Source organism: Grammomys surdaster, unplaced genomic scaffold (assembly GCF_004785775.1).
Source record: "Grammomys surdaster isolate TR1022 unplaced genomic scaffold, NIH_TR_1.0 126131, whole genome shotgun sequence".
Lineage (NCBI taxonomy): Eukaryota > Metazoa > Chordata > Mammalia > Rodentia > Muridae > Grammomys > Grammomys surdaster.
The window spans coordinates 3994748-4021710 of record NW_021620939.1 but is presented as its reverse complement, the minus strand read 5'-3'; the positions used below and the strand labels follow the sequence as shown (position 1 = coordinate 4021710).

The 26963-nt window shown below is 43.9% G+C and overlaps 1 protein-coding gene across 2 annotated transcripts in view; it reads left to right on the top strand.

The window, feature by feature from the left end:
- The window catches only part of Col6a6 (collagen type VI alpha 6 chain), a 135879-nt gene that overhangs the window by 48216 nt on the left and 60700 nt on the right, over window positions 1-26963 (top strand). Inside the window, exons 7-18 of one of the 2 annotated variants that reach the window (XM_028756796.1) lie at window positions 1701-2276; window positions 5107-5676; window positions 12836-13179; window positions 13270-13348; window positions 17467-17621; window positions 19190-19282; window positions 20591-20644; window positions 22396-22467; window positions 22567-22593; window positions 25246-25290; window positions 25382-25435; window positions 26615-26677. In XM_028756796.1, the coding sequence (XP_028612629.1) occupies window positions 1701-2276; window positions 5107-5676; window positions 12836-13179; window positions 13270-13348; window positions 17467-17621; window positions 19190-19282; window positions 20591-20644; window positions 22396-22467; window positions 22567-22593; window positions 25246-25290; window positions 25382-25435; window positions 26615-26677 (2132 nt within the window). Of the gene's footprint in view, window positions 1-1700; window positions 2277-5106; window positions 5806-12835; window positions 13180-13269; window positions 13349-17466; window positions 17622-19189; window positions 19283-20590; window positions 20645-22395; window positions 22468-22566; window positions 22594-25245; window positions 25291-25381; window positions 25436-26614; window positions 26678-26963 lie in introns of those variants that run through there. The other variant, XM_028756797.1, reaches the window with a different exon arrangement.

Genomic DNA, 26963 nt, shown 5'->3' with positions numbered 1-26963 from the left:
TGAGGCAGTTGAAAGAGGAACCTAGTAGCCTCCTGAGCAGAAAGACTCCAGTTTGTTTGGCTTAGCATCAATTTGATTAAATGAAATGTTTGTGAGAACTGTCTGCTACATGGTACAAAACATGACTGTAGGGTGTGAACTCGGGCAATAGACACTTTCAGAGGAGTAGATGGCATACTTGCCACTCTTCCAATAATCCTGCAGAGTAAAGGAAGTGGGTAAACCAAAGCTCCAGGCTGAAGGTGCAGCCCAGTGCTAGAGCACTCTCAAAGTCATGGACTGAACCCCAGCCTCTCAACCTCTTCCCCCAAACCCCCAGATCCATAGAAGGAAGGCCAGCAAATATAAGCAGCTAAATTGTTCTGTAACCCCTGGGCTTAATGACTGAAACATTCTGAAAATTCACTCTAAAAAGATGTATTTGCAGACTTTTAAGGGGGGAAGAGACATTGTCTTCTTGTGCTAGCTCAGCCCCTACTGTAGAGTTTGGGGTTGTCATCTGTGTTTGGTAGAAGGACTGCATCTGTTTTTTTTATTTTCTAGCAATACCATCCATAATAAGTACAAGCTCTCTGAAGGGCTCCAATGCTGAACAACCCTCCCCTACTCTTCACCCCCAAGTCCCTGAGAAATCCAAGCAACCCTCACAGCCAGCGGATGGCTCAAGGGACCTAGTTCTTTAGTGGAGTCAGCCTTTCTTGGGAATTTGATTTTTGGCTCTGTACACATGGCCTCTGGTCAGCATTGAGTACATTGGATCTTGGGTTTTCAACAGTCTATCACATGGCTGGCAAGAGGCTTAGCGCAAAAGAAGAAAATGTGAAAGCCAGCTGGGCATTGGGGGAGTACTTTCTCCAAGTCCCATTTCTCCAGAATAGATGAACTAACAAATATTTGGATTGCACTTTTCCTAAGACCCAAAGAGAGAGTGTGTACTACCAACATAAAGACCACATGACCATCTTGGGACTCCACTTCTCCAGAAAGGATGAGTTAAGCTCTAGAACTCATGGTGGGATGTGCTCCATTAGATGAATTGGAAATTAGGTCTTTCCTCCTCTACTTTGCCACAGTGCTGACCTCAGGCTTAACAAGTTCACAGGAATGTCATGTTAGGACAACTTACTTGAGCTAAATGAGAACTGACCTACTTTTTATGATGTGTCCTAATAATCGAAGTAAATGTTTCAAGAAAGTCAAAAAGGAAAAATGTAGGCTCAGAAATCAGTCAACATAGAACCATGATAAAAACGTAGTGTTATCAAATTCTTGTGGTTGTTATTGTTTTGTTATTTCCCCGTGGGATACTAATAAAAGCTCAATATACAAATAACTTAAAAATAAACTTGTATAAATAGAACTACATACATGGAAGGTATCAGAAATATGGAAATTTTATACAATTAGGGTTTTCTCCTTTATAGTCTAAAGATGAAGGTTGTACTCCTGATATTCTTATTGTGGCCATTCCCTCATCTACCTTTGTGCTAGGTTTCACTCCACACTTACCTTGTTCTGAAATCTCACTTGAACATTGCTAAGTACCTCCAGCACAATAGAGCCAGGTATCTCTGTTATCCGGAGAGTTAAACATCTGACGTATAGCATGTTCCTATAGAGAGAAACTGTCATCCATTATAAGTAGAAGTTAGGGGACTTCCCACACTGAATCTCATATGTTTGTCTTCCTTCCTTTTCAGAATGCAAGCGGATTGAAGTTTTGGATGTGGTGTTTGTCATCGATAGCTCCGGCAGCATTGACTATCAGGAGTATAACATCATGAAGGACTTCATGATTGGCTTGGTGAAAAAAGCTGATGTGGGCAAGAATCAGGTCCGGTTTGGAGCTCTGAAGTATGCTGATGACCCAGAAGTGCTGTTTTACCTGGATGAACTAGGCACAAAGCTGGAGGTGATTTCAGTGCTCCAGAATGACCATCCTATAGGTGGAAATACTTACACTGCTGAGGCCCTGGCCTTCTCTGATCACATGTTCACTGAAGCCCGGGGCAGCCGTCTGCACAAGGGAGTCCCCCAAGTCCTTATTGTGATTACTGATGGAGAATCTCATGATGCAGAGAAGCTCAATGCCACTGCCAAGGCCCTGAGGGACAAAGGCATTCTTGTCCTGGCTGTGGGGATTGCTGGTGCCAATAGCTGGGAGCTCTTGGCCATGGCAGGGTCGAGTGACAAATACTACTTTGTCGAAACCTTTGGAGGCCTGCAGGGGATATTTTCCGATGTGTCAGCCAGTGTCTGTAACTCTTCAAAAGTCGGTAAGGCCTGTCAGTTAAGTTTTTCCTAGATATTAAAAAAAGACAGGGGGTCCAAATGAGTGAGATACCAACCAATCCCATTTGAGAACATGTTTTCCTGGGAGGAGAGAAGGAGCCAACCTCATGAAGTGACTTTCCCACTTGTAGGATCCCAGAGTAGGAAAGGCTTTCAAGGATATTTCTTCTCCAACAGGAAAGCTTTTGAAACCGCTTCTCCTTCCTCCCACCTGGACTCTTCTAACACTGGAACTCTGCTGGTTTTGAAAAGACTTTATTAGGACACAGGTTCATTTAGATGCCTTTCTCCCAAAAGTCACACTGCCTTCTCCTAAAGGCATGGCCTGAAGTCATTCTCTCCACCAGACCAAACAAATTCCCCAAAAATGCAGACTTAGGTATTAAACACTCCAGTCGGGGCCCTGAGGGCTGTGAGAGAGGGCAGCCAGCACTGCTGTGCTTATCTTTCCTTTCAGTCAGGTAGAGACGGTGTGAGTGTGTGTGCGTGTGTGCACACTCATCCATTGCTCATTCGTTCAGCTGCCATTTTACACTTTTATCTTGCTAGTCATGGTGCTATGTACCTATAGTCCTAGAACTTGGAGGAGGCTTAGGAAGTTCAAAGCCATCCTAGCCTGCACTCTGAGTTCCAGGCTATGCCTCCTATGTAGTGTGACCCTACTCACATCCTCCCTACCCCCCAAAAGAAAAAGACAACTCAAAGACATTTTTTCCTACTTAAGGTTTTAATGCTGTGAACAGACACCATGACCAAGGCAACTCTTATAAGGATGACATTTAATTGGGGCTGGCTTACAGGTTCAGAGAGCATGGGAGCATCCAGGCAGGCAAGGCGCAGGAGGAGCTGAGAGTTCCACCTCTTCTTCTGAAGGAAGTTAGCAGGAGACTGACTTCCAGGCAGCTAGGATGAAGATATTAAAGCCCATGCCCACAGTAATATGCCTACTCCAACAAGGTCACACTTCCTAATCGTGCCCCTCCCTGGGCCAAACATATACAAACCCTCACAGTCTTTCTCAAGAAGAGACAGAATTTGCTTTCCAAAAAGGAGGACTAGCTGGTGGGAAAACATGTAAGCAATTTTGTGTTCTAAAAAGTAATAAGAAATAAAATATTTTTTTTTTCAGAGCTGAGGACCGAACCCAGGGCCTTGCGCTTGCTAGGCAAGCGCTCTACCACTGAGCTAAATCCCCAACCCCAAGAAATAAAATATTTTTATTATAGCAGTCACTGTTGGTCCACAATTCCAACATGTGGGTGCAGTTCTTTTTCAAAATTATTCAGGTTTCCTGGTTTTGTCTTGTTTGTTGTGAGCTTTACCTCCTTAGGAAGTAGCCACTAGCTTTTCCTCTGGCAAACTAACAACCTGTTTGTTACTAGGAATGAGGACCAATCTTAGCTTCCTTTGTTGACCAATGCCTAAAATTTTACCTTCTCTCCTTCTCCGTGCAAGTTGACAACGGCACCTTTTGACTGAAACTTCCCCCGTGAAGCAAGAAAGGCTGCTAAGTATGGGAGGAGAGCCATGTGATGACCTATCAATTCCTAAAGGCTTATTTGCCATATCTGCTTTCCTCCCCGTTATCCAGACTGTAGGAAATCTGCCACCTTTAACCTTTCCTGAAACTACACCGAGAGTTAGCCTGAAGCCGAGGAGGTGCTTGCAGAGTGAGAACACTACTGAGCAAGTGTGAGCAAGTGTGAGAACCCAGCCCCACGTAAAAAGCCAGCGCGCCTGTAAGCCTAGCTCCATGGGGAGCTGAGACAGGAGGGTCACTGGTGCTCACTGGCACCAGTCTAGCTCCAGTTTCAGTGAGACCCTGTCGTAAGGGATGAAAGAACACATGGTGTCCCCCTCTGGCCTTTATGAAAGGGTGCACATACCCACACACCTATGCACTAATGTACACACATCTTACATACATACATATACACCACATACATCACACACACACACACACACACACACACACACACTCACCCCACATGTGCACGTACACAGACATGTAATTTAAAAAATTAAGTTGGGTCAGTGTTGGGAACCCTGGAGTTTCGGTGCCAGGGCTCAGGGTAAAGTTGAAGGATACGGATGAGTGTGTGCTAGGCATGCCTTATCTATGGGCAGCCGCCTCCCTTGTTCTGTTGGTTTTGAATTTGCTACAATAATGAAGTAGAATTACCTCTGACTATATTGCATTGTGTGCTTACAAACACTTTTGTTTTCCTTAAGCTGGTATTTTTGCCTACATATACCAGAGAGAGGGAGAGGAAGCTGATAGAAGAGGAAGGTCAGATAGAGAGCAGAAAGCATGCTTTTAAAAAATTTCCCTAATAAACCAGAAAAAAAAAATTCATTGAACCAATTGGACCAGAGAAGCCAAGTCAATAATAGAGAGCATCTGCTTCTATTTGAATCTCTATGTGGATGCGTGTTAATGTCGTTTGCTGTGCTACTAACGTCCCTGTCCCTGCCTTCTGGAAATGTTAGGACACGACTGCAGATGCTGAGAGAAGCTCCTGTGTGGTACAGTTGTCAGTCCTCTGGCATGTCAAAACAGAAAATGGTGAATGACCAAATGGACAGAGCCAAGAGAAACAGGACAAGGATGGGTTGGCGGTGCATGGCTCCTGCTGCCTGTATGAAAGGACCATCTGTATTCATTTATTCTCCAATTAATGTGACCACAGAGTAGCATGGGATAAGAAGCCACTTTCAAACTACTCGTTCTGTAGAGTTGCAGATGTTTAATTTATTCCTGGCAGGTTAAAGAATAGTTGCCTGGTCTTATCTCATTTCCCTTCCTCTCTGTAGATTGTGAAATTGAAAAGGTTGACCTTGTATTCCTCATGGATGGTTCAAACAGCATCCATCCAGATGACTTCCAGAAGATGAAGGAGTTTTTGGCATCGGTCGTCCAAGACTTCGATGTCAGCCTCAACAGAGTCCGCATAGGAGTGGCACAGTTCAGTGACAGCTACAGGTCAGAGTTTCTGCTGGGGACATTCACAGGGGAGAGGGAGATATCCACACAGATTGAGGGCATCCAGCAGATCTTTGGATACACTCACATCGGAGATGCACTCAGGAAGGTGAAGCAGTACTTCCGGCCAGACACAGGCAGCAGGATCAATGCAGGTACCCCTCAGGTGCTGCTGGTCCTCACAGATGGCCGGTCCCAAGACGAGGTAGCTCAGGCCGCTGAGGAGCTGAGACACAAAGGTGTAGACATCTACTCAGTGGGTATCGGGGATGTGGATGACCAGCAGCTGATCCAGATCACGGGGACAGCGGAGAAAAAATTGACAGTGCATAACTTCGACGAGCTAAAAAAGGTGAAGAAAAGGATCGTTCGTAACATCTGTACCTCAGGTGGTGAGAGCAGTAAGTATTGAGTTCTTCATTTTGATTTCCCCACTGCCTTTGCTGACATTTTCCTCCGACTGTTTACCTCTCCCAGGGGCCGCAGGGAGAATTTAGATTTGTTCCTCTGGATTTCAATTTGAACTTTTTCACAGATATGAAGTGTGTGTGTGTTTTGTGAACCGTGGAATGAGAAAGAGAAATAGAGACCCTGTGGCTTCTATTTCCACTGTCTCCCTGGGGGAGCATGGCTCTTCTGTGAATAGAGATGCCTGACTTTAGAAGACGCAAGAGGGTGAGAGAGAGGCCATTGTTCACAATCCAGCTGCTTTCTGAGATTGAAGAATATGTCACAGAGAAAATGAGCTGTCTGATGGATTTTGGTTGCCTGGCAATAGACTTACAGTGCAAGCAATGATCCTATATGGGTGGGGTGGGATCATCTCTAGGTCTATACCTCTATTTTGAAACTTTACCACAGAAGTTAGTAATTATCTTCTTAAGAATGGCCATATTTGGGGCCTAAAGAGCTCAGTCAGTCAGTGAAGTTCTTGTGTGCAATCACAAGGATTTAAGTTTGACCCCCTCAGGACCTATGTTAAACAGCCAGATGTGGTGATGCATGGTTGCAATCCCAGGCCTGGAGAGATAGTGACAGGAAGATCCTTGGGGCTTGCTGGCAAGTCAGCCTAGCCTAGTAAATTAGTTCCAGGCCATGTGAGACTCTGTCTCAAAAAATAAGGTCTGTGGTACCAAAGGAGTAAATGACACCAGAGGTTGACCTCTGGCCTCTAGGTACCTGTATATGTAAACACACACACACACGCACACAAAGATACCCTATGGATTGAAGATTATTTTGAGTACCCGTGGTAAACATTAACCACAGACTTCCACCCAGGAAAGAAAAGCCAGGGGATCATTTAGAGGAGTTGAGACTGAAAGCGTGACCACAGATCCCTGCTCCATGCCATCTGTTCTTAGACAAGAATATTCAGTTGAATATTTCCCTTTATGGAGTGTGAATAAGCATTACATGGTTCAAAGTGCCTTTGTGAGGATCTTGCGGGATGACACATGCTCAAACCTGACTCTGAATAGGCCTGACCCACCAAGGAATTCTGAAGTCCCTCTGTATCAATCAGGGTTCTCTAAAGGAACAGAACGATAGAATAAATCTCTCTCTCTTTATATAGAAAGGGAATTTATTAGAATTACTTAAAGCTGTGGTCCAGCTAGTCCAACAATGGCTATCTACTGACAAAGTCCAAGAATCCAGTAATTGTTCATGTCCAGTCCATGAGGCTGGATGTCTCAACTAGTCTTCAGTATATGCTGAGATCCTGAAGGACTAGGCTCTAGTGAAGGAATGGACTTGCTGGCTAGCTAGGTTAAGAGCAAGTAGGCAAAGAGAGAGGGGGAGAGGAAAAGAAAGGGGTAAGGATGGAGAGAGAGAGAGAGACAGAGAGAGAGAGAGACAGAGAGAGAGAGAGACAGAGAGAGAGAGAGAGAGAGAGAGAGAGAGAGAGAGAGAGAGAGAGAGAGAGAGTTCTTCCATGTTCTGTATCTAGGCTGTCTCCAGAAGGTGTGGCCCAGTGGTTCCTTCCACCTCAAAAGGCTGTAGTTAAAAGTGGGTCTTCCTACTTCAAATGATTCAATTAAGAAAAAATTCTTCTATGCCCAGCAGCTTGGGTTTTAGTCAATTCTAGATGTAGTCAAGTTGATAGGTAAGACCAGCCATGGCACTCTCCATTTTTTGCCTACCACTAACTCATTAAATGCATTCCTAAGGGCTGGATCTTCCCCTTATCCACCTCATTGGAAGGTGATATGCCAACTCCACTGAAACCCTAGAATCGTTAAGCCCCATCCAAGGTTGTTTTACCTTTCCAGCCTTCCACAAGCTGCTCACCTGTTGCAAGTGACAAGACCACATGTGGTTGACATTTTCCCCACTGTTCCTGTTCCTTACTTTGGCACTACCCCTTTTCTCGGGCCTTGTCCCTCCTCTCTTGCTAACGATGGTCTCTGGTCATTCTCAAATGTTCCGCGGGAAAAGAGAAGGGTGAGAGAAACAAAGTGTTTCACTCGTGCTGGTCAGACTCTGGTCTGATAGCGGCCCACACCCAATGCTGAGTCCTGGAGTGGGAGTATCCTTTCAGATCTTCCATCCTGTATCCCTACAAAGCCAATTTTTAGGAGAATGTGTCCACTGATGCTCCTTTGAGAATCGATAGTGGATTCTGGATGGTGTCTGCCCCTTCTCTTGGACCCTGAAACAGTTCCTTTTGTTGCTTATTTATAGCAGTCCCATAGGCCACAGCAATCAGTCAGCTGTCCCCATAAACACTAGAATTCACAGTCCTGGAAACGGGCTCCCCTCTCACAGAAAGCCCATGCAACCCAGGTCTTGCTCTTCCAATTTCCAGGCTTAAGTTAACTCAAAGCTACTTTTTCAAGTTACTTGAAGCTACTTGATTTCAAGTAGCTTCAAAAGGAAGTGAAGCCCCTTCCTCTTGAACTAAAAGGAAATTGCTTCTCGTATGTGAGGAAGCTCAGAGCACACCAATAGCTCTCTCCGAGTGTACTTTCCCAAGCTCCAGTCTCCTGTCTTTTGTAAGAACCCAAAGGGTGGGTCAAAGGTTGAATGTCATGAAGTTGGTTAGGGGCAACTGTCTTTCTGCAATCTTGCTTTAGACTTTGTTCCAACATTGGAATGTGTCTGATTATTCCATCCAAATCCTCGACATTAATTTTCTATTTCACAAGAGATACTGATTTTAAATTATTAGGTTGAAAATTATCTTAGAACAGTTTAATTTCTACTTGAGTGCTTGAGATAGTTTTTTAAAAAATGGGAATATTAACTCCAAGTAGTGAGCTATTTTTAAAAGAAGCAGTTGCTATGACAACGAGATGGCTCAGCCAGGAGGGGCACTTGCCCCCAATCCTGACAACTAAGCTCCATTCTGGAACCCACATGGTGCAAGGAGAAAAATGGCTGCTACAAGTTATCCTCTAACCTCATCCCCAGGCAGTGCCTCATAAATAAATAAATATTTTTAATTTTTCTTAAATTAAGGAAACCATCACAAATACAAAAAGATCAAGTAGTGCTTTTTTAAGATAAACTCAAAGTCATTAGTCCAGCAAACAAGAATGTGAGGCTTTTTGTAACCAAGCTGTAAGCTGAAGGCTGATGAGTCTGGAATGTGTACTGATAAAGCTTCAAGGCACAAACATATTATGGGATGTCCCTTCTGAAATGATAAGATCCTCCCAACCACAGGGGTCAGACAGTGAATTGGTGCGATTCAAAGTTAGCAGGCTTTGATCAGTACACTTGTTTGGCTTGTTGGTTGGTTGGTGTTCACATTTGGTTTTGGATGCAGGGGATTGACTGCACGCATACCAGGAAAGTACCACTGGGCTACACCCCAGCCCCATCTGATCTACTTGTGAATAAAATGTGCCAAATGTTTAAGACACAATTACCACTCGAGTTTTAGTTTTCCCACATCAAGCCTGACTGTGCTAAAGTCCCACCCACTCCCTTGCACAATGACTCAAAGCACTAGCAGCTATGTGAAAATGCCCCCATATAAATGTCTTTTCCCCCTTCACCCAACAACTGCCAACCAGTCCACTTTCCCACTGAGATATTTTCTTCAGGACCACAGCCAATCAATCTCATTGATGTACCTCAGCCTGTCAGCAGTGTTTCTTGATATTTTCCCCTGCCTTTATTTATTTATTGTGAGTCACACATGCCACAGCAGGCCTGTGGGGGAGAGGACAGCAAGACTCATTTGTCTCCTTCTCCTATGTGGGCTGTGGGAATTGAACTTGGATACTCAGGCTTGGCAGAAGTACCCTTCCCCACTGAGCCACCTTAGTGGCCCTCAACGGTATTCCTTTTTCCTCTCTTTTTAATTCATTATTTTCTCATGTTACATCCTGACCACAGACTCCCCTCACTCCTCTCCTCCCAGTCCCCCTACCTCCCCTCTCCCCCAGATCCACTCCTCCTCCGTTTCTCTTCAGAAAAAGAAGAGATATCTCCCTCCCAGGAATATCAACCCCAAAACGGCATAACCATATTCAATAAGACTAGGGATAAACCCTCATATCAAGGCTGGATGAGGCAACCCAGGAGAAGGAAAAAGATCCCACAGGCAGGCAGAAGAGTCAGATAGCCCCACTCCCACAAAATTCCCAAGCTAAACAGCCACAGTATGTATGCAGAGGGCCTGACACAAACCCATGCTGACTCCCTGGTTGCCCTTTTGGTTTTTGTGAGCCACTAGGAGCCCTGCTTAGTTGATTCTGTGGACTGCTTTCTATTGTCTGTAGGGGGAGATATTTGGCGGGGCGGCTTTGCTTAGCTCTGGCCACCATGTTCTCCATTAGAAGCGGCTAGAAGCCATGCACACCACAGCTAGAAGTGGCCAGAGGTCAAGTGTGCCACAACTAGACCCATGATCCCAGTGTGGGAGATTGACTGCATCCAAAAAGCTCGGCTGAACCCCAGAAAATATCTGCCATCCTCGCAGTACCTGGTAGAAATGAGAGTCTTAAAATTTAATGATTGATTATCTAAAGGATTTATATATTTAGAAATGCTCAATTAACAAGATGTCCACACAATTAGAGTTGTTACCTAATATCTAATTTTTTGATAGAAGTTGCTACCCAGGACAGCTTTCGGCCCATCCGAGGTTCTCCACGGCTGATAGCTTCCTTCTTCTCCTCCCCTTCCTCCTTTTCTCCCCTCTCCTTCCTCTCTCTCTCTCCCAGCTCCACCTCCTCTTCTACTGCCTAATCACCAAGCTCCACTGCAAATATAATGTACCAGAATAAGTATCCTGCTACATCTGTCCTCCACCCCTTTGCCCCTGGGACTCCTCAGTATTAATACTGAGAATATGCTCCCATCAGTTCTAAAGACTTTTACAAATAAAAGGGTCAGATGATTATGCAGGGCAGGTCCTGTCTCATCCAAACTGCTGCTTTGTATTTTTATTTTGAGACATATAATCTCTCGAGTTTCGTGGTCAAGGAAAGTAATCTTCCAAGAGGTAAGCGATTTGCCCAATACAGGAGAACTGAAGCTCCTGTCTCCCTACCTACAAGCTCCGCCCTGATTTCCACGTGGCCGCTGGAAGACCGCCTCCTCCGGCAGCTTGCTTCCCTTTGCTGTCCCATCCCCACCCCGTTGCTTCTGGGGCTGCTTTCCTAATTTCCTTTGCTTTCATGGCTCCTTTCCAATTCTTAGCCCCGTGACCATAGTTTAATTCTTCATGACCCCTGTTTGAAATCAACCTTATCCTTCTCCCTGATTCACTTCTCAAACTACCCCTGCCTCCAGTGGATTTGAATCACCCCTGGTAGATGCCCTATGAAGCATAGCCTTGGCTTCCCCAAATTTCTCAGACACATCTGTCCTTAGAGCCTTCAGGGCCAACACACAAGCACTCTTTCCAGCTTCGCCTTGTCCGGCACTGCACTTAGGCATGTATCTGCTCGCCTGGACTTCCTCACCAACTTGTCTCCCTTTGATCATATTGTTGAATCATTTGTCAACTTTAATTAAACATGAGGAACTTAGATTGTGTTTTGGGCATCTAGATGAAATGTTTTAAAGGCTCTGTCTCTGTAGGGAACAATTCCAGGATCTGTTGGTGTCGTTACAATGCCTCTGCTGGTGTATATGCCGTTCCAAATTGGCAGTGGGGTAGCTTTGTCACCTGGTTTTCTGTTGATGGGTTAAAGTACTGTTAATCTAAGGAGAAGTAGACACAAATGTTCTGGAAAAGATGGATTTCTGATGCTTGTCTCTCTGCCTCCATTTCTATTTCTGAGTAGCCAAGAAGAGGGTCAAAGATGACCAAGTAGAAGGCTGGCCTTCTAGACTTTTGACATTAAATCACTGGGTGAAAGTGGTGATCAAGTATGGCTTTCCTTTTTCCACACTCAGATCTTGTCTTCAAAAAAGACTCAAGTCACCAACCTTTGTTTTAAGCATTGAATTTGGTTTTGTTGTTGTTGCTTCAGAGACTTAAAAATATCCAACTGATCAACATTCGTGGGAGATTGCATGAAGAGGCGTCCCTGTACACACACAGATACACACAAACACACACATACAGACACACAGACACAGGCAGACACTCAGATATACACATGGACACACATGGACATACATGAACACACACACACACACACACACGGTCTGAAAACTGCTGATCTAAGCCAAGCATTTCTTTTTATTTTACCAAGCAAGCTACATGTGTTGAAAAGGCAGGCTAAGGTTGGAGTGAGTTTAGCTGCTTAGACATTCTTGAAAGAAGAGCGTGTGTGCTGTAAGATTTTTATCCTTCTCGAATTATCTGCCTTTAGGGCACTCAGCTTAAAATATCAAGCCCATCCAAATGTCTTCAATGCTGAAACTTCCCTGGAGTTCATAAGACAACAACAAAGACCTTTAAATGCTACACATCTCTGCTCTAAGTCTCTAGAACCCTGGATGGATGGCAGTGTCCTTCTCCCCGACTGGCTGGGTTCCCAAAGGTGGTGCCATCTTTGACATGGACAAGCTGGATAATTGGATTAGCAATCTCTTCTTCACCTGTAGGACTTAAAGCAAGATCTAAATGATTTTTTGAACATTGACTTCCTCTCTGGGTGGATGTTAAAGGCAATCCAAATTGACTCATGCTTCTAGAAAGAAAATTGATCAAAACTTTTCTGTGACTTTTTGGTTCTAAATGACTTTTCTCTGTTCAAATGTTTTTACTTTTCTCTCACTTCTATTATAATTTAACCTTTGTCAATGACCTCAGTTGTCAAGCAGTGCTATATGAATGCGTTTTAGAATATTACCGCATCCACAAGGTGCCTTAGGGATACTTTACAGACAGAACATATTACAGTGTATTTGTAATGGCTAGAATAAAATCTAGAATCATCCAGATTTTATACCAGCTGAAAAAAAAAGTATATGCTTCTACAGCTTATAGAAAAATGGGTGTGTGGCTCTTTCCTGATCTGTGTTTTCCCTGCTTTCCACTTTCTGGCTAGGATGGAAATAAGACTTCTTGGTCCCTAGATACAGACATGTATCAGAATCACATTAGTGCGGTGTTAATCTAATAAGATTTGCTTTCCCCTTGAATCCTAGATTGTTTTGTGGATGTTGTGGTTGGATTTGATATCTCAAGTCAGCAGAGAGGGCAGACTTTGCTCGAAGGTCAGCCTTGGATGGGAACCTACCTCCAAGATCTCTTACGTGCCATCAGCTCCCTCAATGGGGTAAGCTGTGAGGTGGGCACAGAGACTCAGGTGAGCATAGCTTTTCAAGTGACGAATGCTATGGAAAGATACCCGTCCAAGTTTGAGATCTACAGTGAGGACATACTGAGCAGCCTGCAGGGTGTGACAGTGAACGGCCCATCTCGCCTCAATGCAAACCTGCTGAGTTCTCTGTGGGATACGTTTCAGAATAAGTCCGCTGCTCGAGGGAAGGTAACATGGCTTTAGTTTGTTTGTTGGTCTGTGGTTTTCAGTGAACTTGTTGCTAATTTTTTCCCCTAATTTTTCTAAAACCTACCCTAGGTGGTCCTTCTATTTTCAGATGGATTGGATGATGGTGTTGAGAAACTTGAACAGAAGTCTGATGAACTCAGAAAGGAAGGTACTGAATGTGGGGGAGGAAAGGAACAGGGTTAAGTGTTTACTTATTTATGTAGGGAGAGTTTTACTTTGTATCTCAGGCTAGCCTGGAGTTTCCTAGGTAACCCAAATAGGTCTCCAAACTCAGGGCAGTCCTCTTTCAGCCTCTTGGGTGTTGGGATCACAGACATGAACCACTATGCCTAGCTGCTTATTAATTTTATAATCTCAGAAGTCAACTATGGCTGTGTCATTTCCAGGTACCTAACTGACCCCTGAATTCCTTACCCCAGTTGATCCCGGTCTTTCTCTGTTGTATGGGCTCCTTAGAGCAAAGGTCCTCTCAGAACACTTGGGTCTCTCACTGCCTCTCCTGGTTCATGTGTCTAAAACAGGACATAGACTATAGCCCTTGCTTCACCTTCTCTTAGGATTTGCTCTTCCAAACCTTTCCTGGAGGATGTACCTTTCTGTCTCACCCTGCCTTGTTTAGCATTGCTACTCTGTCACATGCCGGTGAACAGGAAGAATCTCCTTGACCAGGAAACATGATCATTGGAAGTCTACTTCTAACACTAACCGTTTCCAGACTTGCAAGCATTTTTTTTTTTGATAAGTTGCCTCGAGTGTTGGGGTTTTATAATTAGTTCCTTCCTTCAGAGCACAGAAGGACCAACCATGATGTTTATGCAGCCTCAAAGCTCCGGAGCCAGGCATCTGGCTTTTAGAACCGGCCAGACTGACTTGTTGTTGGGTCCAGTTAAAATATAGGTCAGCAGAGGCAAAAAGCAACCATGTGTTCTTACTTGACTCGAGTGGGACCAGTCTCCATAAGTGGCTACTGCTGCTCTCCCATCCACAGCTCCTCTGGGGGCAGGGTTACCCACCTGCCAATCACTCAGAGCTATGTGTTCTCTGAAGAATTACCAGTGGAAAGTTAATCCCCGGGCAGTACAAAGAATCAGTTCTTGGTCTCAAATGACATCAGGGCTGTGATTTATGCTCCAGAACTCTCTGAGGTCAAGTTCAAAGCTAGGGGTTCACTCATGTCCTGCCTCACCCTCTTTCCTTCACCCCCTTTCTTCTGAGGCTTTTTTAACACATTGTGTGTGCATCTAAACCCTTACCTTAGACTCTGCTTCTGGGAGCCTGCTCTAGTATACCTGCCTCTCCAGAATCTGTGTTTTCTGCTGAGTTCTCTCCTTAACCCCAAACAAATTTCAGAGTTCTCTGGATTTACAGCCATATAGTGAAGGTTTTTATTTAACCCTTTAGTGGCTGAAGCTGCCTTCTCTTTATTCTATCAAATCTTGTTTTTTATGAGCTCTAAACAGATTTAAATTAACATTGAGGACGAGGCTTTGAGGCACCTGGTTTGAGAGGACAATTTTGTTGTCATCCATCCTTGAGATTTTAATTGTTTCATTCTTGTGTGTGTGTGTGTGTCTGTGTGTGTCTGTGTGTGTCTGTGTCTGTGTAGGGAAGTGGGATATTATCTCTTGCCCATGGTGTTAAAGTGTCTTCTAGGAAGCATTTCAGAACATCTAGAGTTCTAAGACCATTCTTTATCCATATCAATTTCAGAAGGTATGTGTGTGTGTGTGTGTGTGTGTGTTCCTCAGAAATTTAAATCTTTGAGAAAGGGATAAAGGAATGATGGCAGTAGTATCCTTTGAAAAGTATCACATAGATCTTAACATGGACAAGAAGTACCCCTGTCCCTGGATGCTTCATATATGTATATGAATGTGTATGTATATATGTGTGTATATTATATATGTAATATATATACATATATACACATACATATATATAATACATATGTATATATAATTACATATGTATATATGTAATATATATATGTATATATATATATATACATATATATATGTATATATGATGTATTGACCTAGGAGGCTGCTTTAGTTCAAGATCACATACTATCATAAAGAGTAGGCAGTCAACATGCAACAAGATGAGAGGAGAAAGGAACTGATGTAAAGTGTATGAAAGGAAAGTGTGTAGCTCTATATAATTTATGCATGTAGATTGGGGTTTGAATTTGTTAAGTTTTAAAAGTCAAATGCCCTGGAATTTCCTCATAAAGTAGTTCTTTCTTCTCACCTCTTTTGAAGGTTTTTCCTCCTTGATTCACTTTTAGCAACTGAAGACCTTACATTGAAGGCTGTGACTCATGTACTGAATGAGTCTGGAGGGAGCATGACTGAATACTCCAATTCTGAGAATCATACCCATAAATCATAGCTCTATGCATATTTCCTACATGTCAGGATCCCATGGATCTTGTAATGCTCACATTTTCATACATCCTGAAGTTTATGAGGAAAAACAGATGTGACAATACTTTCCTTTTATAAATAGATCCAGAAGCATGCCTTCCTCGTCGGCAATGTCTAACTCAGCTGCATAGCAGTGATATCCTAGCCCACCTACAGACACATTCTTCTCTTTCCCCCTACTTAGTTTAGAAGGGTGACCGGCCGGTTATTCTAGTTTGTCTGGGACAGGGCAGGAATTTTACAGGACTAACACCAGAAAAGTCTCAGGCAAACCAGAACAAGCTGGCTGTCTGATTTAAACCTTTCTTCCTTTCTTTCCTTCAATTAACCACTGTATCAGCCTCTCCTCCGATGGTAGCTACTCCCACAAGCCCAACCTCACTCCCTTATTCTCTTCATTCAAACCGCATTGTTCAGACTTACCTAAGAAGGGACCTTGACACTGGGAAAGCCCTTGAATATTTCCTTATCTGCTTTGGTATTTAGGTCCCCAAATCACATTCAGATTGTGTCATGTGCATTTGCAGGAGGATGAGAAAGTGTAAGGTTAGGAGTAGGGTTAGGGTTACAGTTAGGGTTCCTTGGTTCAATGACTATGTCTTCTGTACGTTTTTGCTAATGTGTCCTTGAGTGTAAGGCTTTGGAACTAGACTCTGGATGGAAGAGTAAGAAGACTAGTCAGTCAAGAGCCTCATTTCTCTGAGCCTCGTTTCTCTGAGCCTTGTCTGTAAAGTAAAATATGGTTTGAGTCATATCTGTGTGCCTAATAGGGTACGAATAAGATAATGCATGTAAATCATTTAACTGTCTTCCAGGCACACCACAGTTATGAAAGAAAGCTAATATAACTGCTATGTAGGATGATTGCCAGGGTTTCTTAATACTTAGTTTTCAAAGCCCTCAGCTGCAACCTTTATTTGAGATATTCTGATCTACAAAATTCTAAGGCTTATGAGATGCTGCTCTCAGTGATTAACATTTGTTTCCACTTAAAGTTACAACCTGAGCAACAGCTCCTTATGAGGTCATTGAAAGTCCCTACCTTTCATGCATTTGTGTGTGTGCCTGCTTTTAGTTTATGTGAACCACATGTGTGCAGGGACCTTCAGGGACCAGAAGAGGAACTGTGTTACAGGTGGTGTCAAGGCACCATGTGAGTGCTGGGAACCAAATCCAGGTCTTCTGCAAGAGTATCGAGTGCTCTAAACTGCTGAGTCAACTCTCCTGTCCTTAAACACACATTTCTGTTTCTGTTTATACATTTGTTTCTGTCCACAAAGTTAGGGCTTGGATCCAGACATCACACATGCTAGGCGGCTGCTCTGCCTGGGAGGTTTGTTTAAATACACATTCGGATTCAGTAGAAGTGGATTAAGGCCTAAGAGCCCCTATTTCATTTTTTAGTTGATCATCTTCCCATGCAATTCTTTACTTTATTGAAAGATGCTAGTCAATATGGGTGTCTATCTCAGGAAAGTCTGTATTTCTAAGAAAGCTCCTAGGTGATTCTGACATTGTAGCTTTAATAACCTTCCACAAAGGGTTAAAAAAAAAGTAGAAGATTCACTTTCTTGACGTGTGGATTCCATGATAGTTCTGCAAGCAGTGGATGGACCTTTGGTTAACTCACCGACTCACTTCATTCAATAAGCTCTGAAATCCTGCCATTGCACCCCCTAGTTTAATTCGCTTGGTATTGTGCTATCATTTACTAGCATGGCATCATGAGATTAGAGGACATAGACACTAGAAAGCAGCTGTCTGCTGAGGCTAGTGGTTTAAGTATGCTGAATGACTGAAGAGGCGCAAGCCCACTTCACCCGGAGAATGTGTTGAACAGGCCTGAACGCCCTCATAACCATTGCTGTGGATGGAGCTGCCGATTCCAGTGACCTGGCTGACCTTCTCTACATTGAATTTGGGAAAGGATTTGAGTACAGAACACAGTTCTCAATTGGAATGAGGGACCTTGGGAGTCAGCTGTCAAAGCAACTAGTAAGTGACTCAGAAAAAGGCTGGAGGGTTTAAGCAAATGCCCCACCACTGGGCTGGAGGCTTAGCTCCAGAAGTTTACGCCTTTGGTTATCTTGTATACAGGTTTAATATTGATAAGTATGGATTTGAACTAATACTGACCTTTTAAATAAAGATGAGACGAGCCTTTATGAATTTAGTGAACAGCCTAAGAACATGATTAGATAGTACAGTGGGTCAACGCGTGTTTGACAGATATTCTCGGGACAAAAGAAGTGGCAAAAGGAAGAATAAAGAGGAAAATAAGAAAGCACTTAAGCAGCACCACCTGTGCTGGCCAGACCAACCCGTGAGTCTAGTGTACCAAGACGAGCCTGAGTTACCGACAGGCCTGGGCTGTTTCCTGGGCCAGCAGGTTGGCCCTGAGCATCACAGCTCATGGTGCCTCTGATGTTCAAAGTGTTCTTTCCCTCCTGCACTGCCAGTGAATGAAGGCCCATTTACTGCGGAGTTCAAGCAGAGAAACGAAGCCTGCTGGGAGTGTGGGGGAGAAGCTAGACATCATGGGCCTCGCTGGTGGACTTTATGAGCAAGAGATTTTCTTGGGCTATCTCCGCTCTGCCAGACCCTTATGCCCTTGTTCTGTTTTTACGATCTCACACCTAGAAAAGATGTGTCTTTACCATGGTATTTCAGAAATTCATAAAGAATCAAACTTGAGTGTAAGCATTCACGAGTCTTGGCACGTTACTGATTTTACTATAAGTGGCTAATGATTTAGAATTTGTTCATAATTTACAGTCTTTACTCAGTCTATCAGAACACTTTCTGATGAAGGGCTAGTCTTAACTAATAGAAACTGAATTAACTTATGCAAACTGAATTTTCCTAAAAATGAATCGGCTGGGTCATTTGCAAAAATTAATTAATTAATTAATTAATTAGATAGATAGCACTATGTTAGCTATTCAGGAGATGTCAAAATAAGTCCAGAGTGAAATTTACATTTTAAAAACATAATAATTTTGTTTTGGACGTCACATAAAAAGAATATTCTCATGCTCGCACCCTCTGAAGCAAACGGTTCTAAAATGTTGGCATGCAGCTGACATTTCCGAAGTCACATCAGAACTCTCTTAGATGTGCTTCCAGGGAACACTGTTCCAAGCAGTGTTTCAAAGTATAGAGTATGACACTACTAACAAGCTGAGATTTTACAAATAGAGCCATGAGAATACAGCGTGCCTTCATTGTACTGAACAAAGCATGTGGGGCAGGTTATGTAGGGTTATGAATGATGAACAGAAGCTGGGGCGAGGTGTGTTGGCGAGGTGTGTTGACAAGAGGCAACCCTGCTAATAATTAGTATGCAGTGGACTGGTCATGGCTGAAATGATGCCATCTGCAGAGGTGGAGCACTTGTGAGTTGATCAGGAATTCCTCACAGGGGAGACAGCAGGACTCAAAAGTGGGAGTAGACCTCTTAGGGATGATAAGAAGGCTTCTGCCACTGTGGACCCCACAGTGGAGCTCATGTGTGGGATTTAGGGATCAATGCCACTGAATAATTATCTTCATGTTCCCCCAAGATCAATGTCGCAGAAAGGACCTGCTGCTGTCTGCTCTGCAAGTGCACAGGAGGGGATGGCGCCATGGGGGATCCAGGCTCAGCAGGAAAAAAGGTAACTTTATCTCAGACTTACAACTCCCACTATTTGAACTGTAGCATGCCTTTCAGATAGGAGCTGAGGTGGAAATAGGTTTTGCCTGTTAGACTGAGCCTCTGGAAGAAGCTGAGCATTTATCATAATATCCTTTTCCCCATGTCAGATTAGATAGTTGGCATTTTCCTTGGTCTTCTAAATTGGAGTTGTCTGGAAGTTCTTTAAGAGACACAGTCGTCAGGGACATTTGATGAGCCCAGTTTCAAACAGCAATGGTAATGCAGGAACACCCCGTGAGCCTCATGCTGAAGAGTGAAAGCTTCCTCCACACCAGTGACCCCCTTCAGTGTCCCCTTTGGCTCATGGCAGTGATGTTAAAATTAAGTCAATATTGTATATAGTCTGCTGAAAAATCAAACTCGGGTCACTCTACCATAGCAGCAAATGTGATGGTGTTGCCATCCCTAGACATATATACAGAAGTGGGCCAGAGAGGTTTGTTTTGTTTGTTCATAACACTAATTCATATATTTCCTAAGTAGGGATCATCTATATATCCTTGCATAAGAATGCTATTTCAGGGATTAGGATGCATCCAAATATGCCCAAAATCACTATGGGACTCATTTAATGATCTTAATATTGCTACTGTAATATGGGTTGGATTTGTGACCACCATGCCATGGTCCCCCATCACCAGAGCTGTGCCACTGTAGAAAACTTTGACTTAATTGTTTCTGGAATGCTTAGACCTCATGGAAGGAGGATACTAGAATTTAAAAATATATCAAAAACCAGAATAGAAAGAAACGTGTGTGGCCTGGTTGTCTATGTATAGCAGTAGGTCCCAAAAAAGAAAGGGTTGTTTTGATGAGAAGCAAATAATGCTAGTCTGCCAAGAACAAATATATTTGTCTAGAGAGGAATTCCTGTTGGTATTCCTGAAGACAGTGAGGGTCAGTCAGTGCACTATCACAGGTGTACATGTGTGTGTACACGTATGTGTTCACACTTGTGCATACACATTCCAGCTACTGCCCCACATACATACATATACATATACATATGCACGCATGTATTCCCACACGCCCTCACACATCTACCCCACAGTCCCCCCAACTGTACATATGAATATCTGGATACTTAGAAATTCCTTTTTGTTGTTGTTTGTATAAGCACCGCTAGCTTGAGGTTTGGAAAAGCCAGGGGCATTTTCAAACTTTCCGTTGCACATGAAGTCTAATCTCAAAGCAGTGGATTTGCCTGAGAACTCTCATTTCCCAGTCTTTGGGGTACTCATGTTTTCTCCTCTTTCCTTTTTTCCAGGGACCCCCAGGATTCAAAGGCAGTGAAGGCTACCTGGGAGAAGAGGGCATTGCTGTAAGTCAAGACCCTTTACAGCTTGCCTATCCCTACAAACATAAGCAAGGGAACAAAGGCCAGACTCTGAGGATTCAGATGCAGTGTCTTGTGTCTTTCCGGACCCTCCTTGTGCCTGGGAAGCACTTTTCCTTAGAGGTCGTCACTCTACCGCCTTGCTCTGATTTACCCGCCTGCACTGCACAGTGAACTTGGTGTGAAAAGTTGTGTCTCTGCCATGGGAGCCACATCCCTGCCATTTGCCCAGGTCATTTAGTAATTGAGCCAATCTACCACATAATTTATCAGAAACTCTCCCCTCCCTCCTTCCTCTTTCCTTCTCCCCTCCATCCCTCCTCCTTTTCCTCCCTCCTCCCTCTTCCCTTCTCTCTTCCCTCCCTCCTCCTCCTTCCTTCCCTCTCTCCTTATTCTCTCTTCTCCCTCCCTCTTCCCTCCCTTTCTCCATCTCTCCTCCCTCCCTCCTCCTCTCTCTCTTTTTAAAAAATATTTATTTATTTTATGTATGTGAGTAAAATGTCACTCTCTTCAGACACTCCAAAAGAGGGCATCAGATCCCATTACAGATGGTTTTGAGCCACCATATGGTTGCTGGGATTTGAACTCAGGACCTCTGGAAGAGCAGTCGGTGCTCTTAACTGCCATCTCTCCAGTCCCCCTCCTCCCCTCTGATCTCCCCCCTCCTCCCTCCCTCCTCCCCTCTCTCTTCCCTCTCTCCTCCCCCTCTCCCTTTTTCTCCCTTTCTTCTCTTCTTTTTTCCTTCCATGCATCCAGTCATGCATTCTTTTGACAATACATATTTAAGTTTCTTACTGATCATTTCATTGTTTACCAAAAAAATTATTGATGCACATATCCAATACATATGCATGCTAGCAGTGTGAACGCCCCAGTAATGAGAAAAAAATATACAGAACAAAGATAGCCTTCTCCCACCTTTGAGACCTTTCCACACTAGTGAGAAGACAAACAAGGAAACTGTGCCCAGCTGTTCTACACATGGCTGTGCTGGAGCACAGGGAGTTGATGGCATTGAGCAAGAATAGGAACCGAATGGCTTGAAGACCAACCCAGTTGGAGTTGATCCTGGGAAGAAAAGGTTACAAAACAATGGATAACACTTAGGCAGACATGTGAAGGATAACAAGCAGTTCCTCCAGGTACAATGTGTGGGGATTCCTATTCTACCTCAAAGGGAAACCTGACCCGTGTGTTCAAAACAGCAATGGAGTCAAAGGATTGAGATTGGGAGTTGGCAGAATAGCACATGGTCAGTGTGGCTGGACACTACTGATGTCCCCCGGAGAAGACTCACTGGTGTCTAGCTATGGACAGTGAGTGAGGGTGAGCATAGGAGTGGGAGCAGGCAGCATCGTGGGTCAAAGTCTTAAAGTCATAGGGACCGGGCAGAGAGTCCTGAATCTTAGCCTAGGGCAGAGTGAACACACACGGTAAGGAGGTTAAAACGGAGCAATGTGGTGGCCACCTGGGGAAAGGGAAGCTCTGGGCAGGCCATATGCAGGTGGTGTCCAGAGCAAAGGGTTGTCATCATTGTAGATCTGATTTACTTCCATTCTTTGTTTTCATAAGCTGAAGGCCTGGAATGTAAGTCATGAGCAGACAGATGTTTTCTTAAAAACAAAACAAAACAAAACAACAAAAAAAACCAAAAACACTTGTCAAGTATCCAGGACAGACCCCAGCTCAGACCAGCACACACTGATCTAGATTTGTGCTTTTCTGCTTTTCCTCAGGGGGAAAGAGGAGCTTCTGGACCAATGGGAGAGCAAGGAACGAAGGGATGCCTCGGTGCCAAAGGGCCTAAGGTAAGGAAGGATTCGATAATACTCCCCATGGCACCGTAAAACCATCCCGGCAGCCCATTGCAGTTCCTCCACTCACACCGCTGTCCTTTCTCTTTTCAGGGAACAAGAGGACTCAGTGGAGAAGAGGTATGGCACCAGGCCCTATACTTTATTTATCCTTCAGTTATCCAGAAAACTTTGATTTTCTTTTTTTCAGAACCAGCTATTTCATCTAGGGTTTTGGTTTTTTTGTTTTGTTTTTTTGTTTTTAGTTTTTTTGAGATTATAAATACAGTATTTCTCTCTTCCCTTTCCTCCATCCAAACCTTCTCATATAGTACTCCTTTTTCTCTTTCAAATCCATGGCCTTTTTCTAGGTTGATTGCTGTTACATGCATATATGCACATGTATGTAAATACAGCCTGCTCAGTCCGTATACCGTTCCTTGTACACATGTCCTCAGAGTTGACCAGTTAGTGCTGGCTGCCCAGTTGCTGTGCTCTTCCCTGGGGAACACTATTTCTCCTGCTCGTATTCTTAGTTGATGATAGTTCTTTGTGTAGGATTGCGGGCTCTTTCCGTTCACCCTGACATTTGTATCGCTGTTACCCCTGTTTAACTCATGTTTACATTGTCATGTTGGCAAGATTTTATGAGTGTAGCTTCTGATGTTACTGGGAGACACAATCTCACAGCAAACTCCCTGGTCTCCTGGCTCTCACGATGCTCCTTTCTCTTTGCCTACAGCATTCCCTAGGCCTTAAGTGCAGGGGTGTTTTGTAGGTGTATCCATTATGATTATGCCCCCAAACTCTGCATTTTGATTGGTTGTGACTTTCTGTAGTGGCCTCTGCTGCCACCAGAGAAGTTTCTTTGATATGTGGGAGGTGTGAGGAGCACACTTACCTGAGGCATGAAGACACATGTTTAGAGTGCTGTGTGGTAGTTGCTAGGTTGATAAAATTGTGAGTTCTCCACCAAGATCCAGGACTTCACTAGCGCTGAGAGGCTGGCTAGGTTTCAAGTACCATGTTTTCACTCTCACTGAGCAGATCTGAAGTACAGTTAGAGAGATGTTGGTCACCACCAAAGTACGTGTCACTACTGCACCCTTAGGACTATCGTGCCATGCTGGTCATGGTGGTTCATGGCCATCATAGCTGGCAGGGACAGTTGGTTGTCTTTCTTCTTTGGAAGCTTAAATGGTTCCTTCTGGAACCATGAAGACTAGTCCTCAGGGAGGTGGCATTTAGGTCCATTCCAGTTCTGTGTCTCTGGACTCTGGGTCTGAGATGGATGGAGTCTTCAGCAGTGGGGACTTACCTTCCACCTCTGTGGACCAAGCAAGGACAATAGCAATGGGCTGTGTGTTTGGAGGGTCTCCTGGCCAACAATTCAAAAGATGGCTTCTCATGTCTGGTATTGGGTTTACTTTTAGGTGGTCTTTGGCTCTTGCAGAGACCATTGTCAGCCCAGATGAGAAAAGGTCACCAAAACTATCTATTTATAATTATACACTGAATTACATGTATTATAGGGTCATTTTGGTAAATAGGTAATAATATGATTCCTTACGGCCTTAGCAGACATCCTTATTGATATTTTACCCACTTCCCTTCTCCTTCTGGATTTTCTTCCCTACCCCTTCTTTTTTTTTTTTTTTACTCTTTTTTTTTTTTTTTTTTTTGGTTTTTCAAGACAGGGTTTCTCTGTGTAGCCCTGGCTGTCCTGGAACTCACTCTGTAGACCAGGCTGGCCTTGAACTCAGAAATCCACCTGCCTCTGCCTTCCAAGTGCTGGGATTAAAGGCGTGCGCCACCATGGCCCGTTCCCTACCCCTTCTTAAAGAGCCTCCCCTTTGCCCATTTCCCCTATTGGGTGCCTTGTGCCCAGTTCTCCCCTTTGCCCTCCTCCCACTTTCTGTATTTACCTTCCTCCCCTCCCTAAGGAGCCCCCTTTTCCCCATTTCCCTAATCAGATTGCATAGACCCTGCTATTGTCCTACTGCTCCGTAGTCTTCCTGTCCTGGCAGTGTCTCATTTTACTCTCTGGGTTCTGTAGTCACCCCAGGCTATATACTCACATCTGAAAATTTGGAGTGTGGATCTCCAGTGAGAGAGAACATGCAGCGTTTGCCTTTCTGGATCTGGGTTCCCTTGTTTACTATTGTCTTTGCTAGTCCTATCATTTACCTTTGCAGTTCATGATGACATTTGTCTTTCTAGCTGAATAGTATTCTATAGTATGTATGTGCCACAGTTTCATTATCAATTTGTCAGCTGAAGAACATTTATGTTGTTTCCATTTCCTAGCTATTATGAATAGAGCAGCCATGAGTATGACTGAGCTAGTATCTGTGGAGTATGATGCCCAGTCCTACCCAAGGTGGTGTAGCTGGGTCATATGGTATATTTTATTTTTAGCCTTTTGATAGTTCTCCATGTGGATTTTCATAGTGACTACAGCAGTTTGCAATCCCAGCAGCAGTGAATGAGGCTTCTTTTCCCCATCATCCCCTTCTGGTGTTTGTTGTCCATCATTTTGTTGGTATTTGGCATTCTGACTGAGGTACTATGAACTCAGAGTTGTCTTGATTTACATTTCACCCCTGCCTCTCACTGCAGGCAGGCTTTGTTTGTTATGACAGCTTTGATCACTGAAACTCATCTTCAGCATTACCCAGGCATCACCTAACAAAGAGGCTGGTCCTCAACACATAACCCTTGAAACTGTTTTTGTTTTTGTTTGTGATGTATCTGACAGATGTGTCTGTGTTCTAATCACATCTGTCTCTGCAGGGTGAAATTGGGGAAGACGGACTTGATGGACTAAATGGAGAACAGGTACAATGCTTGCCTTCTACAGGATACACCCTCCTCAGCTGGCTCCCATGGAGTGAATGAGAGTTTGAGCTTTCCTGTCTTCATTTTCTAGGGTGACAGTGGGATTCCTGGAAGAAGAGGAGAAAAGGGTGATGAGGGATCTCAGGTAAGGATTCAAGACACAGAAACTATGAACCTTCCAGGTTTATAAATAAAACAACTGCCTAGACTTGCTCAGACTGACTTAGGGTCAAGTATTCCTGAAGCCATCACATACAACGGTGAAAGTTAATTTTCATGTGTCTGATGGGTTCTGCTATTCAGGGCTGAGCATGGTTAACCTTGACTCAGTTTCTTAGCACATTGACCATGACTTTTCTGTGGAGGGCAACTAGAAACACAGAAGGCCTCTCATGGCGTCTTGAGGTCTTGTACCTCTTACAGCAACACTCCCTTCTCTTTCTCTTGAGTCCCATAGAGCCACACAGTCCTCAGCCTAGGGGAAGGGCCAGGCATGGCAGCACACACCTTTGATCTTAGCACATTCCTCAGGAGGCAAAGGTGGGCAGTTCTCTGTGTTTGAGTACAGCTTGGTCTGCATAGTGAGTTCTGAGACAGCCAAGGCTACATAATGAGGCCCTGTATAAAACAAGACACACACATACACACACACACACACAGAGAGAGAGAGAGAGAGAGAGAGAGAGAGAGAGAGAGAGAGAGAGAGAGAATATTGCCCATTATGATTGTGTCTCAGTTCATAGTTAATGTGAGAAATGACCAGATATGAAGAGGAAAAAAGTATTGGGGCCATGGAAGAAGCTACCACATTAAGGAGGGGGGCGTGCACTGGCTGAGTCTGTGGTGTGAGGCAGCTGCTAAGAGAACAGAGCTTTCCTTCCTTTCCATCTGGGACACAGAGGCAGCCTCTCACCCCTTAGGCTTCTGCTTGCTCCCCATGGTGTGAGCAGTTGACTTGAAATCCACTTTCTAGTTGTGAGATGTCCTTAGGCAAATGGCAGGAACTTCGAGTTTCCACTGCCTCATTAAAACAAAAGATTAAAAATAAAATCCTTTGCAGAACACTGATAGTCAAGCAAGGTGACAAATGTACTAGGAATAGAGTTCAGAGTGCAGTAAATAACGGAGGTCACCACAGGGTCATTTATTTGGTGCCAAGAACTATTTCTTTTTTTGTAGTTCCTTCTTCCAGATTTAAAAACAACCTCAGTGGAAAAATATTTAATTATTCAAACCAGAGAGAATCTAAGCCCTTTCTTTATGCTTATTAAGTTTATTAAAACCTCCAATCTTGTTCTTTGTTCTGGTCTGTGTTTAACTTTAGGGAAGCCCAGGCAAGAGTGGGGCTTCTGGTGACCGTGGAGCAAAGGGCCTGCGAGGAGATCCGGTAAGTGCATGGGCCCTGTGGGCTGTGCACCATAGGGCTCCCTTCCATAGCAGAGAGATGTTCCATTTTAAGGCACTGTGGGCATACTCCTGAGCTTACAACTTTGAAGCCTTAACTGGAGAAATTAAATGCAGTTTCTGTGCCTATATCCTCTTCATGTTCATTCTTGTGCCTCAGAGTTAAGAAGGAATTCTAGTCCATTTGTTTAATTTCCTGATCACCTCAAAATACAGAGCATGGAAGAAGAAGAAGAAGAAGAAGAAGAAGAAGAAGAAGAAGAAGAAGA